Genomic DNA, 15,333 nt, shown 5'->3' with positions numbered 1-15,333 from the left:
TGTATGAGTGTGCATGTGTGTGCGGGGAATATTATGGGATGCCTGCCCCCTGATCTCTTTGTGTGTGTGCGCGCGAGGAAGAGAAAGAGGAGACGGCGTCGTGCGCACACGCTGCCACCAAAAATACGGAAATATATTTAAATTATATATACACCGCTACCATCTGGAATAAAAAAAAGCATCCAAGTGGTCAATCAGTTGCAAACTGAGCGTGGAGTTACTGTTTTTTGGAAGCTTGAAGTTGTGAGTATGTCAGTTTCTGAGTCTGTGAATTGACTTGATTGAGGGTGAAGTAGGCTCGGGTTGTCACACAAGGGGATTTTCAGGGTATATATCAGTATGTGAAGCGGATCGGTTCTGTTTCGAGTTTTAAATCTGACCAACCGGTTTAGCTCCGGCTAGCACGCATGCTAATGGGACGGATAGTAACCATAGTAAGCTGAACGCAGAGATGGAGTGAAGGGAGGAGATATAAATATGTGAACTTCGCAGGCGGATAAAGTTGGGTTTATTGTCCCATGTGCTGAGTGTTGATGTCCTTCTATGTTTTACCGGGTGCTTGTTAGTCCTGATATTTAACTTCCGCTTTCTTTTATGCTCTTATTTTCTGCCCTGTTAAACCTGGCCCGGCTACGATTTGGACAGACTTCACACTGGGTCCGAACTCTGGATTATCCACCAACAATAACTTTCATTTAGTTAGCTAAACTATTGGCTAACTCAACAGAAGAAAGTTTCCTGCTGTCCGCTATGTCTGGAAGTGAAGATGACAGAGACGATTATGGAGCCGCCGACGACCGCCTAATGCAAGGTAAGATGAGGCTCATTTGTTAGCCGCTAATGTTCACGCTGCTTGTGTGTTTTTGACGTTCGCATCAATCATGCTGCGTTAGCTTAGTGCTAGCTCGTTCATGCTGCTAACTACTGCGTAGCTTCCATTAGCAAACAGGGAGACAAACATGTTTTAAAGAACTCAAATTGTTTTACCCCAACCATAGTCGGAGGTTGTAAAGCTGATGGATGCACTGTTGTGCTGTCACGCTGAAAAACCGGCATGTTCCCGGGGCCTAACATTAGCCAGCTACCGGTATTTTTTACGTGTCGATGACAAGATGGAGGCAGCCAGTTAGCTTGGAAGCTGGTGGATGACGTTCGGTAGCGCTCCCCTCCTCGTAGCCGGCGCCTTCAGTTTGACTGTGGAAGGAAAAGTACGAATAATAACAGACATAAATCCACTTTTTCCATATATTTAGCACAAATTACTCGATCTATCTTATACTTTGCTTGTGCCGTGCGTTGTTTACGGCTGGATTTCAGCAAGCAGCCGCAGCATACACAGCGGAACCTTAGAGAACAAATAGTCTCTTCGATCAGCTTCAACTGGTGAAGTCATCAACACGATTGTTCTCCATTCAGCGGATAACACGTTTTATTATGAAATCATATGATAGTGGATTATGAAACTAAAGCTAATGCGGAAATAAATCATTTGTGTTTATATTCTTGCTTGTAAGAAAGAGTCTGTAGTAGTAGTAGAGAAATTCAAGGCATCTGATTGGCCTCTGGCCGGTAGGGATGGACCGATTAGACTTTTACCTACCTATACCGATTTCCATTTTTCCTTGGAGTCTGACTTGTAGATTTTAGTTTTGATCAATTTTGCTTTTGTAAATACTATGATGTATAAGAAGGATGGGTGTGTACTAGGACAACTAGTTTTATCCACATACAGGCATTAAAACTAATGTTCCTAATAAAATGCCGTCAAACTGATCCCAACATAGTTAAAGTTTATAGTTTTGATGCAGTTGTGATAATAACAATGAAAATTTGCTTGTTCCATCCTGAGTTCACACCATGGTAAAATCTTAATTATTTGTATCTTTAACATCTTTAATTATTTGTATAGTATTTTTAGAAATATTTTTTGAAGTATTTTAGAAATATCCTGTCTCCAGTTATGTAGGTCCTGATCCCAGTCTGGACTAGTTCATTTTCTTATTTTTTGCAAATTTAGGTTATCAACCTTCCCATGGTAGATATTATTCACAGAAATAATAAGTCAACGGTTCTCTATGATATAAGTTAATATTTTTAAATTGTTGTCAAAGCAGGTTGGAGTTCTTGTAGCACACTTCTTCTAAATCTGTGTTGCCTCTTGTGTTCTTCCCATGCATTGTTTGTCTAGGCAGTGAGGCGTCCTTCCACCAACTAAAATCATGTATGGTTAATCTGTGATTGTAAATTGCGCTGAGGTGTAAATTTTTGCACCCCTACGATCCTCTATAGGATTAAGTAAATATAGAAAACGGGTTGGTGAGTTAATATGTAACTTTTGTAATCAGTTTTGGGGTCAATTGTTTAGGTTTCTGAATGTTGGGTAATACTTAAACATCTAAAGTGCTTGAATTTTCCCAAAATAGTAGACATTCAAAAAGCATTTTTAAAATGTATGTATCGTTTAAACTTTATGCATCAGTCTATTTGCTGCCAGATGTTGAGCAAATGTCCGGAGTCATAAATCAGGCCTCTAATTCCATTGATCCAATCAAAAAAAGGAAAACATCTTGTTAAACGTTTTTAACAGTAGCTTCTCGTTTATTTTAAAATTACTGCTTTTTTCCACTCTAAGGACATTGAAAAGAGGACATTGACTTAGAATGCTAGTTTATCTTCTGATTTACCTGCTGTAAATTCATCTGTTTATACTACAGTAATCTGCTTTCATGGTTAAATAGATGAACGACTGGACTTTCCTGGGTGGAAACTTTCTCCAAAGCGGCTAATTACAGCCATTAGAAGATTAGATATTTTACCCGATAAGGCTCATTCAAATGCAGTTAATTGCTCACGTGTAGCAGTTCACCTTACACCTGCTTGTATTTTCTCTCCACAAGATAAAAACTGCCATTTACCACCATATTGGTTGTTTCAGTAAGCAGTTGCAGCTAACCTGTGCACAGTTTTCATCAGATGGTTCACAGATATGCATTCTGTCTTCAGAGCCCACTGTTGAATAACGATCACGCAGCCTGAATGTGCTGACACGCTGTTTGTGGGCGTGCATCCTAACCGTGGCGTGTGTCCACTGGCCTGATTTGCAGATGATGAGGAAGAGGAGATCTCGGAGAATGAGTCTCCGAAGGTGAAGAAGAAGAAGAAAAAGGCCAAGAAGAGCCGGGAGAGCAAGGGCAGCAAGAGGCGGTCGCGCAGAGAGGTAAGCAGCCACAGTTACATTTTACTGTGAGGTTGTTGACTCCACATATTTTCCTGGGTTTTCTGAGTCCTGTCTGTTTCCTTCTTGTCCCAGGAGTTGACGATCAGCTCCCCAGAGCCCATGGACATGGGTGGAGTGGAAGACGTAGAGGATACGGGCTCGGCCCAGCGCTCCGAGAGCGAGGGCAGCGACTACACTCCAGGACGCAAGAAGAAGAAGAAAGCCAGCGGTGGCAAAGAGAAGAAGAGGAACAGTGTTCCCGAAAGGAGTTCCAAAAGGAAAGAACCAGAGCCAGAGGAGGATGACGACGATGACGATGATGACTCGGTAAGGAACAACTTTGGTATTTCAAGTGAATTTAAAAACAAATGCATGTTTCAAGAACGACCAGGAAGTACAGTGCTGAGAAAAAGTGTAACACTTAAATGTTTCAACTCGTTAAAGGAATTTTAATATCACATAAAACATAGTCTGAGTTATTATACATTTAATTGTTCAAATGATGATTTCATGCCTTAAGCAAAAACTATTCATACCAACCTGGTCAAGTATATTTTGTGATAACTGGCAGTCAGCCCTGCACATGCTGTGCTACAAAGCATTATTGACCTACTTTACCCCCTAAGAAGTGTTTAGATTTAGCTTCATTGATGAATATTTTAGCATAAAAAGTCTGTTTTAGTCATTTCCCAGCATCTTAATCAGACTCGCTGGCTTGCTAAGCATCATTGTCCTTCAGTGTAACCTCAATATGTTTGTTTTGAGGGTAGAAAACTCTGCTTTTCTGGTAGAGTAGAGAAATTATTTCCGTCCTGAAGTACCCTGCTACTTCAGAATCATCACACTATCATCGCCATGTTTAACTGCTGGAAAGCTGTCAGTTTCTGAAATGCTCTTAGTTTTACACCAGATACCACTGGACTCTTCAGTTGTCTCAGGGACATTTTCCCAAAAGTCTCAGGAATCATTAAGATTCTTTATGGTGAGTGTAAAATGGGTTTCTGGGATCTTTTTGACCAGCAGTGACTCTTCCATGAAGTTGCAATGTCTGCACAGACTTTTCTTTTTGTAGAATCATGACCACTGACCTTGACTGAGGAAAATGTGGTATGCAGTGCTTCTGATGTTTTTTTTTTTTTTTTTTTTTTTTTTTTTTTTTTGATTCACTCTTGGGCTGATGTTGTAGGCTGCCCACTCCTGGGACGGTTCACTGCTGTTCCTTACTTTTTTTATTTTAATATTTGGAGAATATAGTTTGCTGTTGTCTCAAAGCCTTGGAAATATCTTTGTAACTGATTCTAGTTTAATCTCAGTCATCATTGCAAATCCAAAAGAGTGCTATATTTCAAGTCTTAGGTATTCACACTCTTCATATCAAGAATATATTAAGTTAATTATGTTGATTCCTGCCCTTGATGCCCAAATCTAATTAATAATTGTAATGCCTGTTATACTAAAGCCTAGAGGGAGTGGTAGGGACCCTGTAATGTCCTATGAATGTCAGATGAAATTCTCTTTATGAGATTTCTTGATTCTACCAGTCAGGCAGTGATCAGCGTTGGGTGTGGCTTGTGAAGGAAAAAGTGTGAATATTGAATAATGAAGGTTAATTCATGATTTAGAGAGGGAGGAGTTATGTTGTCATGCAAAACATGGTCGGTTCTGTTTTTGTGCTGATTAGTAAATGAAAACTGTTTTGTATTTACTCAGATCATCTGCAGCTGATATTAAATGGATTTTTTGATGATGTGAAATGTCTAAGTGTGACAAAAAGCAACCAAGGAAGAAATCTGGAAGAGGGGAAACACTTTCTCATGGCACAGTGTTTCTGATCCCTTCTTAAGCTTGTTTGCGTCATAATCAGTTGTTCTTTATTCACTCCTGGGCAAAGGAAAATTGACCACATGGTGATAAATTACAGACATTTTCTTTTAACAAGTTTCCGTCAAAGCTGTGCAAAAACGCGCCATGATCATTTAAAACATGCCCCAGCGACTGGCGCTCTTCTTTCACAGTATGCACTGATGTAGCTTTGTAGAGATGAACCTCATCATTTATCTAGGTCTGTGGTAGATTGTTTTTTTTTTTTTTTTTTTTAAATTGATGCATTTTCTTTTTAAGAACTAGAAATGTCAAGGATCTGCGTTTCTAAGAGGCGGTCTTCTGTTGGTGAATAGCTGTTGTACCTGCCCTCTGCGGGTTCCATGATGAGCACCTTCTGCCTGCGTACCTGTAATGGAGTCCTGCGGTGTGACAAACACATGTGAAATGAGCGACGCTTGAACAAAGAACAGTCTGGTGGATTTAGAACCTGGCGGCCAATAGGGGGCCTTCTTGTTAATGACAGTTATGCAAAAGGAGGAGGTGGGAATGGTGGGTAGGGGGGTGTAAGTGTGTGTATGTGTACGTCTAGTATTGCTCTGTGAGATATACATATGATATAATGTGCCGTTACCATGGCAACCCTAGCTTTAGCACTTCCATACATTCTTGACTGTTTTTTTTTTCTTTTTTTTTTCTTTTTTTTTGGTTAGATAAACACATTTTGATTGCTTAGCAGAGCCGCCCTCGTTCCACGCCGCAGCCCCGCCGTACAAGACGGAGGGCTGCACAGGCAGCCTTGATCAAAGGCAGCTGGGGGTGGAACGTGCAGTGCATTATCTTAATCTTTATCTGCTACTTGTGCTGCCCTGGATGAACCTCTTTGTTCTTCAGCCATTAAACTTCAGGGAGCAAAAAAAAGAAAAAAAAAGTCTATTTATCAACATTAGAAAGAACCATTTAGATTGCATTCAAGGCGATTTGGGATATTCGTGAAGGATGAGATGTGGTGGAAAGTTTAGTGGAGAAAAGAACTTAATAATGTATTTTCTTTTTGTTTTCTGTTCTTTTTTTAACAGCAATTCATTTGCAGGCATTAATTTTAACTTGTCTTTAAGATATAACAGTTTTCTACTTATCTGTACAATAACTGATACAGAACTGTTGGATATTACTTATTTTGTTTGTGTTGTAGTTCAACTTCCTGTTACTTCCTCATGTTATGAATTCTAGTTTGAACTGAAGAAACAAAGATTTGGACTAGAAATGCACTGATCAAACTTTTCTTTTCTTCCATCTGATCTTCTGATTTGGATTTTATTTTCAGAGCCCATTATCCCAGTTAGATTGAAAATGGTGGGAGCTCATGGTTTTTAAACATTTAATGAATGAGGGGGGTGCGGGAATCAATATTTGACCTGCGGGATCACTGATCAGAAACCATCAAGGGAAAATTGGCCAATGATGATCTCTGGCCGATTGATTGGTGCATCTATTTCTGCACCTCAAATGCACACACATGCACTTTTTAAACGACAGACGGTGAAAAACAGACTGTTCCAGATAACCACCAAATCAATAGAGTTTCTAAAATGGTGCACATATCACTAAGCAATTTAGTGCAATTGCGCTGAAAAACATGCTGGTCTGTGTCAATTATTAAAGCGTTTGCTTGCTTGCTGGATGCTAATTTTAGAGGCTCTTCACTTCACCACTTGTAACTCTCTTACATGCAAATTGGCTCTGGTGGAGCAGATTTGGTCGTTGCAAAAAGGCCCTATTATTTTACATGCAACACAAGCCATATGAAGCATAATATTTTTATACCACTTGCTGTAAAACAAGGTCTCAAACCTTGTTTGAGACTCCCGCTGATAGAAAACAGGAAGAGACTCCTGCTGATAGAAAACGAAGATGTAAAAGCTGGATTTTGTGCTGATCAAATACATTGGTTTTTAAAGTTCGCATCAGATGAGTCGTCTTCTAAGTAAAGCAAAACGGTTTGTAGTTTTATAACTTTTCATGTTGAATATTAGTAAAAATATAACTGCATTACAACTTTTAGTCAAAATAAACACAATTTTGTTGAATTCAACGTTTTACAAGTACATTAGACTTAAATGGTTTTTTTTTTTAATTTTTATTATTGTTTATTATTTACTGCAGGAGCCAAAGTCATCATCTCAGCTCCTGGATGACTGGGGCATGGAGGACATTGACCATGTGTTCACCGAGGAGGATTACAGATCCCTGACCAACTACAAGGCCTTTAGCCAGTTTGTCAGGTCTGTTCTGGCCTTAGTTTACCCATAATACTGAACCAGTTGCTCTGGAAGCCCTCACATGTGCATGTATTATTTGGAAATGTTTTTCACAGAAACATCCCATGTTTCTTCTGTGACTGTTCTTTTTTCCGCACTTTTGGTTCTAACACTCTGTTTTCCTCCTCTACAGGCCGCTCATTGCAGCCAAGAATCCCAAGATCGCCGTGTCCAAGATGATGATGGTTTTGGGGGCAAAGTGGCGAGAGTTCAGCACAAACAACCCTCTGAGAGGAGCAGCAGCTGCGAATGCTGCGCTGGCTACCGCTAACATACCAGCTGCTGTAGAGACCATGGTGGCAGAGGTCACACCTGCAGCCGAGCCCCCGGCGGCCCCGGCCGAGCCTCTGCAGACGCCGGCGCCGCCTCTCCGCAAAGCCAAAACCAAGGAGGGCAAAGGTACCACTGCCGGGACTGCAGCGAGGGAAACCGCTGTCTCATTACTCTGGGTAACTGATTTATCCGTTTGTTGGGTCTGCAGGTCCCAACGCCCGCAAGAAATCCAAACCAGCACCAAAGCCACAAGAGAAGAAGAATAACAATGCCAAGACGAAGAAGGTCGCTCCTTTGAAAATCAAGCTGGGAGGCTTCAACAGCAAAAGGAAGCGCTCCTCGGTACGAACACGCTCCACGTCTTTACTGACGCTCTGCTCGTGCGGTGCTTGTATGGACAGTCTCCTAACGAAGCTGAACTTTTAACGTTTGCTTCCGGTGTGCGCAGAGCGAGGAGGACGAGCCCGACGTCGACAGCGACTTTGAGAATGGCAGCATCAACAGCGTCTCCATCTCGGAGGGTTCGAACAGCCGCAGCAGCCGCAGCAAGAAGAAGCTCTCCAAGAACAAACCCAAGAGGAAGAAGGGTATTCCTTAGATTTCTTTCTCCCTCTTTATCAATCATTTCTGTATATTAGGACTGGGCGATATGGTTTCAAAAATAAATAAAATCTCCAATTTTTTTTTTCATAGCATCCAATTTTTTTATTTTATTTTTTTTAAATTAAAAATGACAAAATATTTTCAAAAAGTCGCTTTTTTTTCAATAATTAATTTTATAAGTTGTACAACGGAGTATTAAAGCCGCATTACAAGAATCTGTTTAATTACAAGGTCACAGACATAATATTATCAGAATAAAGATGCAATTGTACCAGAACAGCTAAATAGGAGGAAAATAAGACGTCTTAATGAGAAAAAAGCTTTAATAATTTCTTGTTGTTTTTCGTATTGAAATTCTCATAAAATTACTACTTCAATCGCCTAATGTTAGACTTTATTCTCGTATTATTTTGACTGTTTTGTAATATCATATGATACTCGTATTACTGTGACTTTAATCTTGTAACATAAGTTCTTTATTCTCATAAAAACCTTTATATTTCATCGTAGAGTTGACCTGACTTCAAAGTCCAAATAAATAGTAGGTGTTAAAAAAAAAAAAAAAAAAAATGTGTCAAACAAGATGGCCGCCCTGGGCATGCTGACATCACTCAGGATTATGGAAACCCCATTAGATGAAATGTATGTTTTTCCCGCATTGATGGGGGGAAAAAACTGATTTTCAAAAAAATTAAATAATCAAAAATTAAAATCGATTTATTGCCCAGCTCTACTGTATATTTGTTCTAAAACTCTGGATTATTAACTGGATCTGATCCAGCTGGTTAATGGCCCCTTTGCAGAGGGAGATAATAAGTGGTTCAGGGAAAGCTTTGAGAACGAGAGCGGAGCTGAGAAAAACGAGCTGTGCAGATGAACACATTAGTCATCGTGGCTGAGTCAGTGGAGTACGGGTATATTTAGAAGTACAACATCTTCTGGGTTGTCGCCCGCCGAGGCCTCTTCTGTCGCTGCTGTCACAAGATCGAAGCGGCAATCGAAAGACGTCACGGGTGGATTCACATCGAGGTCAGACTCTGAACTGTGCCATAAAGGCTTCAGGGTGGAAAACCTTCTCACTTCAGCTGAGATTTTGATTCCAGAGATCTAGATGCCCCAATTTTCAACAAAGTGTTTATAATTAAAGCCATTTGTGTCTGGAGTATGCCTGAAAGAAGTTCTCAATTAAGATTCTGGTTAAGGAATTACATGGAAATAGATTTTTGTGTTTTGCTGATGAAAACCTTCCTTGTCAGTCGTTGAGTATAGAGGAAGTCTGAACTCAGGTGGAAGAAGTGACTCATTTCTGTGGTTTTCTTTTGACAACAATGATTAGAAGTAGAGCCTTGAAACCAGGACCTCAGTCTGTTATAGTGGGATTTTGTGACCAATTAACACAAATTTCTGCATTATTGTGATGTGGAAGGAATAGCATGGACAGTTTTCAAATGTATCTTGCAACAACAAGAAAAAATCTGGAAAGTGTGGCATGCTTTTGTATTGAGACCTCATGATTCAATGGTTTGTTGAACCATATTTTTTATCTCTGGAAGTTGGTGGAGATAAACACTTCTATTCCACTGTTCTTTGGTGAATTGCTTGTGCTTGGTCAGATTAGATGAAATGTATGTAAACATCAAACTTCAAGTCTTGTACATGGGTATTGACTGGGACCTTTCTAACACATTAATTAGCTTTATCTAAAAGACTTTATGAATCGCATTGTCCAGCTGAGACTGCCACTCTGCTCCAGTCCCAAATCTTCTGGAGGATTTTTTTTCCAGGGTTACTCTGCATCTCCATCCATCAGCATAATGCTGCCAACGCTACGGCTCACAATTGGCATTTTGCACCAGAAAGTAACATTTTGCTCCCATTTGGCGAAATAATATGCTTATTTGTTGCTCTGGTTTTATTTAGGGGTATCAGAGTAAAGGAGTCTGCACACATAGACCACTAGAGTTGGTCTATAATATAAATTGATGTTTGTGGTTGTGATGTGACAAAATGCAAACACATGAAGTATGAATTATTATTCCTGCCATCAGAAACGGAAGATGGCGATGGATACGAGACGGACCATCAGGACTACTGCGAGGTTTGCCAGCAGGGAGGGGAGATCATCCTGTGTGACACCTGCCCCAGAGCGTACCACATGGTGTGTCTGGACCCCGACATGGAGAAGGCCCCGGAGGGCACCTGGAGCTGCCCGCACTGCGTAAGCTCATCTGCTGCTAAAACAATTTAATGCATTTGCACAGAACTGATTCAGATTTTAATTCTTTTTTGTCCTGAACGACAGGAGAAGGAGGGCATCCAGTGGGAAGCAAGAGAGGACGCCTCAGAGGGAGAGGAGGACAATGGCGAGACGGGTGAGATGGAGGAGGACGACCATCACATGGAGTTCTGCCGGGTTTGCAAAGACGGAGGCGAGCTCCTCTGCTGCGACTCGTGTCCGTCGTCGTACCACATCCACTGCCTGAACCCTCCGCTGCCCGAGATTCCCAATGGGGAGTGGATCTGCCCCCGGTGCACAGTGCGTGGGACGTTGTTCTTACAATTAATTGATGATATAATTGGCACATTGTGCAGATTTTTTCATTTAAGCACTTAAGCTGTTTTTATACAGTATGAGAAATGAATTAAAAATGAAAATAAACAATTCAATCCTTTTTTTTTTTAAGTGAGAAAAAAATATATATTTTTTTGCCTAAAATACAACAACGTAGCATTCCTTTAGGAAATGCAAAGGATGCATCTGCAGCTAACAAAATACTCAGCCCTCTCTGCTCAATTTCACATCTGTTCGTTTTTTGGATTAACCTATTAATAACTGGACAGCAAAACGATCTTACTACTGGATTCTTGATGAATTCTTGGTTGAACAAATTTTACAAAAAGGCTTTTTTTTATTTTAAATGCAAGATGTATTTACATATTTTGTACCATTTTGGCATAATAATTGCTAAAAGCATTGCTTTCAGCTTGTGGCCTTTCTTTGAGTCTGCACACTCCAGTTAACAGTTAATTGATTACTAAATTAATTGACAATTATTTAAATAACTGATTAATCGTTTCAGCCCTGGATTCATGTAGGGGTCAGTATGTTGGCCTTTTGGACATTGCTAAAATCACGATAACTTTCACATTTTTTGTCATTCTCAGTGTCCACCCTTGAAGGGGAAGGTTCAGAAGATCCTAACATGGCGGTGGGGAGACCCGCCTCCTCCTACGCCTGTGCCACGCCCTCCAGATCTCCCCGCCGAAGCCCCAGACCCCGCCCCTCTGGCCGGGCGGTCCGAGCGGGAGTTCTTCGCCAAATGGTCCAACATGTCTTACTGGCATTGCTCTTGGGTCACGGAGCTCCAGGTGCGTACAAGATGAGGACACACTTTTTCACCTCTGAACGTCTTTGGTGACTGTTTATGTTCCACATCAGCTGGAGATGCACTGCCAGGTGATGTTCAGGAACTACCAGAGGAAAAACGACATGGATGAGCCGCCGCCCATCGACTTCGGCGAAGGAGAGGAGGACAAGTGCCTGAAGAGGAAGCACAAGGATCCCATGTACACTCACCTGGAGGAGAAATACCTTCGCTACGGGATCAAGTTTGAGTGGCTGATGATCCACCGCATCCTGAACCACAGGTCAGAGTTCACACAAAGTCTGAGCTTCTTAATCTGGAGAAGGAACATCATTCTAAACTGTTTCTAATTCACATTAAATGACTTTTGACTGGCAATGTAATAATATATAATTATTGGCTTCACTCACTCAAAATGCTGTTGTCTTTTATTATATCCTAATTTAATCCTTTAATTTAGCTTTTTTTTTTTTCTGTGATGAGAACTTAAAACAAAACTGGCCTATGTATTTATGAGCGATTGGTTGATGTGTCTGTTTACTCGATCAGAGCCAATCAAGTGTAGAATTCCAGCCAATCTGTCAGTAAATCGCAAGTTTAATTTTTTTGCTCTAAATGTTGCAAGCAGGACTAGTCAGTATAGACACGAATATATTCTAAAAGTATTTTTTATTGAAAATGTTTTTTTATTATTATTTCTAATGATTTAAATAATAAACTGTGTTTAATAGGACTTGTTTATGTCCTCACGAGTCAGGCTCTTCGTATCCTCAGTGGATTTAAAAAAAAAAAATGCAAATCTTTAGTTTTAACTTTGAGCTTTAGGATCAATGTCTGACCAAGGCTTGCTGTAGAAAGGTTGCCTCGCATTGGGAAACCTTATTGAATTACTGCATTGACTTGCACTCACTTAATGTTTCCTTTTAACACAGACGCAGACTGCCTTGTCCTGGGTGAACAATAACATTTAACTGTTTTTATGTTTTGCTGATGCTGTTTGTGTGATCTGACCTTGAAGTAAAGCAAAACAGGAGATGAGTTTTTGATACTGACTCATCCTTTTATTGCATAATCGTTCTGGGCTTATTGATCACTTTATTTATAGATTAAAAATGTGCAATTTTGATCTTGTTAAATATTACAATGACGTTATCAGTTGGGACTGACTCACATTTTCCTTCTCTTTTTTTTTTTTTAATTTTCGCTATTTTTACTGTCTCTTTGTTTTACGTAAAAAATAAAAGGTTCTTCTCACCTGATCCACTTCCAGTTCCTTTGCCACAGGAGAATTTAATACAGTTTGGTCAAATCTTGTTGCTCTCAGGTGTTGAAGTTGCTTTTTGAGGTTTGGCAGTCTAAACATTAAACACATGGACTCGCATGTCAGAGCAACACAGTTTAATGTAGGGATTCAGCCAAATATCAGAATTAGTCAATTAATCCCTGATTGGTGATCAACAAGTCAAATATTAAAGAAAATAAATAATTTATCATGTAATCAAATCAATGCATCAAATCTAAGGACTTTTTCTGCTTTTGTTTATCAACCACCACAATGTACTTTGATTAGATGAAGATAATTTTGTGTTTTATTTTTTTTTTATTAATACCTCAATTAAAACTTGCAAAATTATAAAAAATAAAGCAGGAAATCTGCATCAGGTAGGAAAAATGTGATTGATACATCTGTAGTTAAAGTTTTAATGTTTTTAGTTAAATTAGTAATCTAAAAAAAAAATATTTATTAATCAAGTCCCAATTCCTACTTCCTGAAACTTACAGGAACTCTTTCAGTATATTATGGAGCTTTATTATTACCCAACTCAAGTTGTTCTAAATATTGCAGTCACTGTTTTAGTGTGTTGAATACATTTCTTGAATACTAGTTTAAAAAAAAAAAAATCTCTTTTTTTTTTTTTTCCAGTGTGGACAGGAAGAACAACGTCCACTACCTGATCAAATGGCGCGAGCTGCCGTACGACCAGGCCACCTGGGAGTCCGAGGACATGGACGTACCCGAGTTCGACACCTATAAGGTTCAGTACTGGAACCACAGGTAAGATATTATCATTTCATGTCCCTTTTGATACTTAAACCAGCCTTAAAAAGGGCGTTTCTAACCGAGTAAACGTCTTTTTGTTTCAGAGAGCTGATGATGGGAGACGACGGGAGACCAGGGAAGAAGATCAAGGTGAAAGGAAGAGTGAAGCGGCCAGAGAGACCCCCCGAGAACCCGGTGATAGATGTAAGTATGCCAGTTAGTGACTGAGACATTTTTAAATAAGTCCTTTTGAATGTTTTGAGACATTTTACCTCCCTTCTTTGAAAACATTTCTTGCTTCTGTCTGCAGCCGACCATAAAGTTTGAGCGGCAGCCGGATTACCTGGATAGCACTGGTGGGACTCTGCACCCTTACCAGCTGGAGGGTCTCAACTGGCTGCGGTTCTCCTGGGCTCAGGGTACAGACACCATCCTGGCTGACGAGATGGGTTTGGGCAAGACGGTCCAAACCGCCGTCTTCCTCTATTCGCTCTATAAGGAGGTGAGAACCTGAATAATGTAGATTTACATGTTATGTTCACTTTGTTAAATTCATTTGTATGGATTATTTTTATTATCTGTTGAATAAAATAACTAATATTTATCCATCTTGTGAAGAAAACAGTCATAAATGTTGGTTTTGTCAAGATTTCTATAGAAGGTATGAGTTATTTAGTTGAAAATGTCCAGTTTTAGTTATTGCTGACAGAACGTCTGTTTGGCAGTTCTGCAATCCGATTGGTCAAGAGCTCTTCAGCCATTTTGTCAGGTGAAGTCTGATGACATTCACTGGGATCTGAAACAGTAAACAGATGCGTCTCATGTGTGGCTGCTGCCACCTAAAGTTTGGAGGTCAGATTGCACTTTTTAAGGAAGCCACAAGGGACTCTGCAGCTGAATGTGATTTGTTTATAAAATCAGATGAACTTGTTTTTCTGCATTAATGGGAGGATTCAGACTTTGACTGAGAGTTTAAAAATAATAGCCTCTGCAGGGTTGAACTGTGGCAGGGCTGAACTCTGATCGCTCACATTTTTACTCATAATTATGCTGATGGGTACATGTATGTAAATATTCAAATGCTTATGGAGATGCATTTACTGGTGATAAATACTGAACTGAGTTTATCATGTAAAAAAAAAATCATTTAATTTTGTGTCTATGGAGATTTTACAAGTGATTCATTTTTTTCACTATTTTCAGCAGGATATTCTATGACTTTGCTTTGAAAGTACTTTCACTCCTGGGAGATTGTCTTAAATGTTTTCCATTTTTGAATATTGTGAATGAAGAATAATAGACATGTTTGGCAGAGGCATTACAAACCTATTTTTCCCCAACACTTTTAAGGTGAGATTTAAATTAAAGCTCTACTAGACTAGATTGTTTAGAAATGAAAAGTGCAATCATCTTGTTTGGAGACAAAAACGTCCCCTCTACTCTTATTCGTTATGCTAACATCGTCTCCACTTCCAGGGTCACTCCAAGGGGCCGTTCCTGGTCAGCGCTCCTCTCTCCACCATCATAAACTGGGAGAGAGAGTTTGAGATGTGGGCGCCCGACATGTACGTTGTGACGTACGTCGGAGACAAAGACAGCAGAGCCGTCATCAGGGAGAACGAGTTCTCCTTCGAGGACAACGCCATCCGCGGAGGGAAGAAGGCGTCGAGGATGAAGGTGAGAGGAAACGGG

At 40.0% G+C, this 15,333-nt stretch overlaps 1 protein-coding gene across 2 annotated transcripts in view; it reads left to right on the top strand.

The window, feature by feature from the left end:
• Positions 1-15,333, top strand: part of chd4a (chromodomain helicase DNA binding protein 4a) — a 24,064-nt gene continuing 8,731 nt past the window's right edge. The window contains exons 1-16 of one of the 2 annotated variants that reach the window (XM_007564379.2): positions 1-243; positions 646-811; positions 3,105-3,217; positions 3,311-3,544; positions 7,205-7,323; positions 7,493-7,758; positions 7,841-7,974; positions 8,081-8,219; positions 10,284-10,453; positions 10,538-10,771; positions 11,401-11,604; positions 11,675-11,883; positions 13,525-13,656; positions 13,746-13,845; positions 13,952-14,143; positions 15,118-15,318. In XM_007564379.2, coding sequence (XP_007564441.1) covers positions 751-811; positions 3,105-3,217; positions 3,311-3,544; positions 7,205-7,323; positions 7,493-7,758; positions 7,841-7,974; positions 8,081-8,219; positions 10,284-10,453; positions 10,538-10,771; positions 11,401-11,604; positions 11,675-11,883; positions 13,525-13,656; positions 13,746-13,845; positions 13,952-14,143; positions 15,118-15,318 — 2,508 coding nt within the window. In that variant the 5' untranslated portion in view covers positions 1-243; positions 646-750. The remainder of the gene's footprint in view (positions 244-645; positions 812-3,104; positions 3,218-3,310; positions 3,545-7,204; positions 7,324-7,492; positions 7,759-7,840; positions 7,975-8,080; positions 8,220-10,283; positions 10,454-10,537; positions 10,772-11,400; positions 11,605-11,674; positions 11,884-13,524; positions 13,657-13,745; positions 13,846-13,951; positions 14,144-15,117; positions 15,319-15,333) is intronic. The other variant, XM_007564377.2, reaches the window with a different exon arrangement.

The sequence above is a fragment of the Poecilia formosa genome, unplaced genomic scaffold, assembly GCF_000485575.1.
Source record: "Poecilia formosa unplaced genomic scaffold, Poecilia_formosa-5.1.2 Scaffold158, whole genome shotgun sequence".
In the NCBI taxonomy this organism is placed as follows: Eukaryota; Metazoa; Chordata; class Actinopteri; order Cyprinodontiformes; family Poeciliidae; genus Poecilia; species Poecilia formosa.
This window is presented reverse-complemented; position numbering and strand designations above follow the sequence as displayed.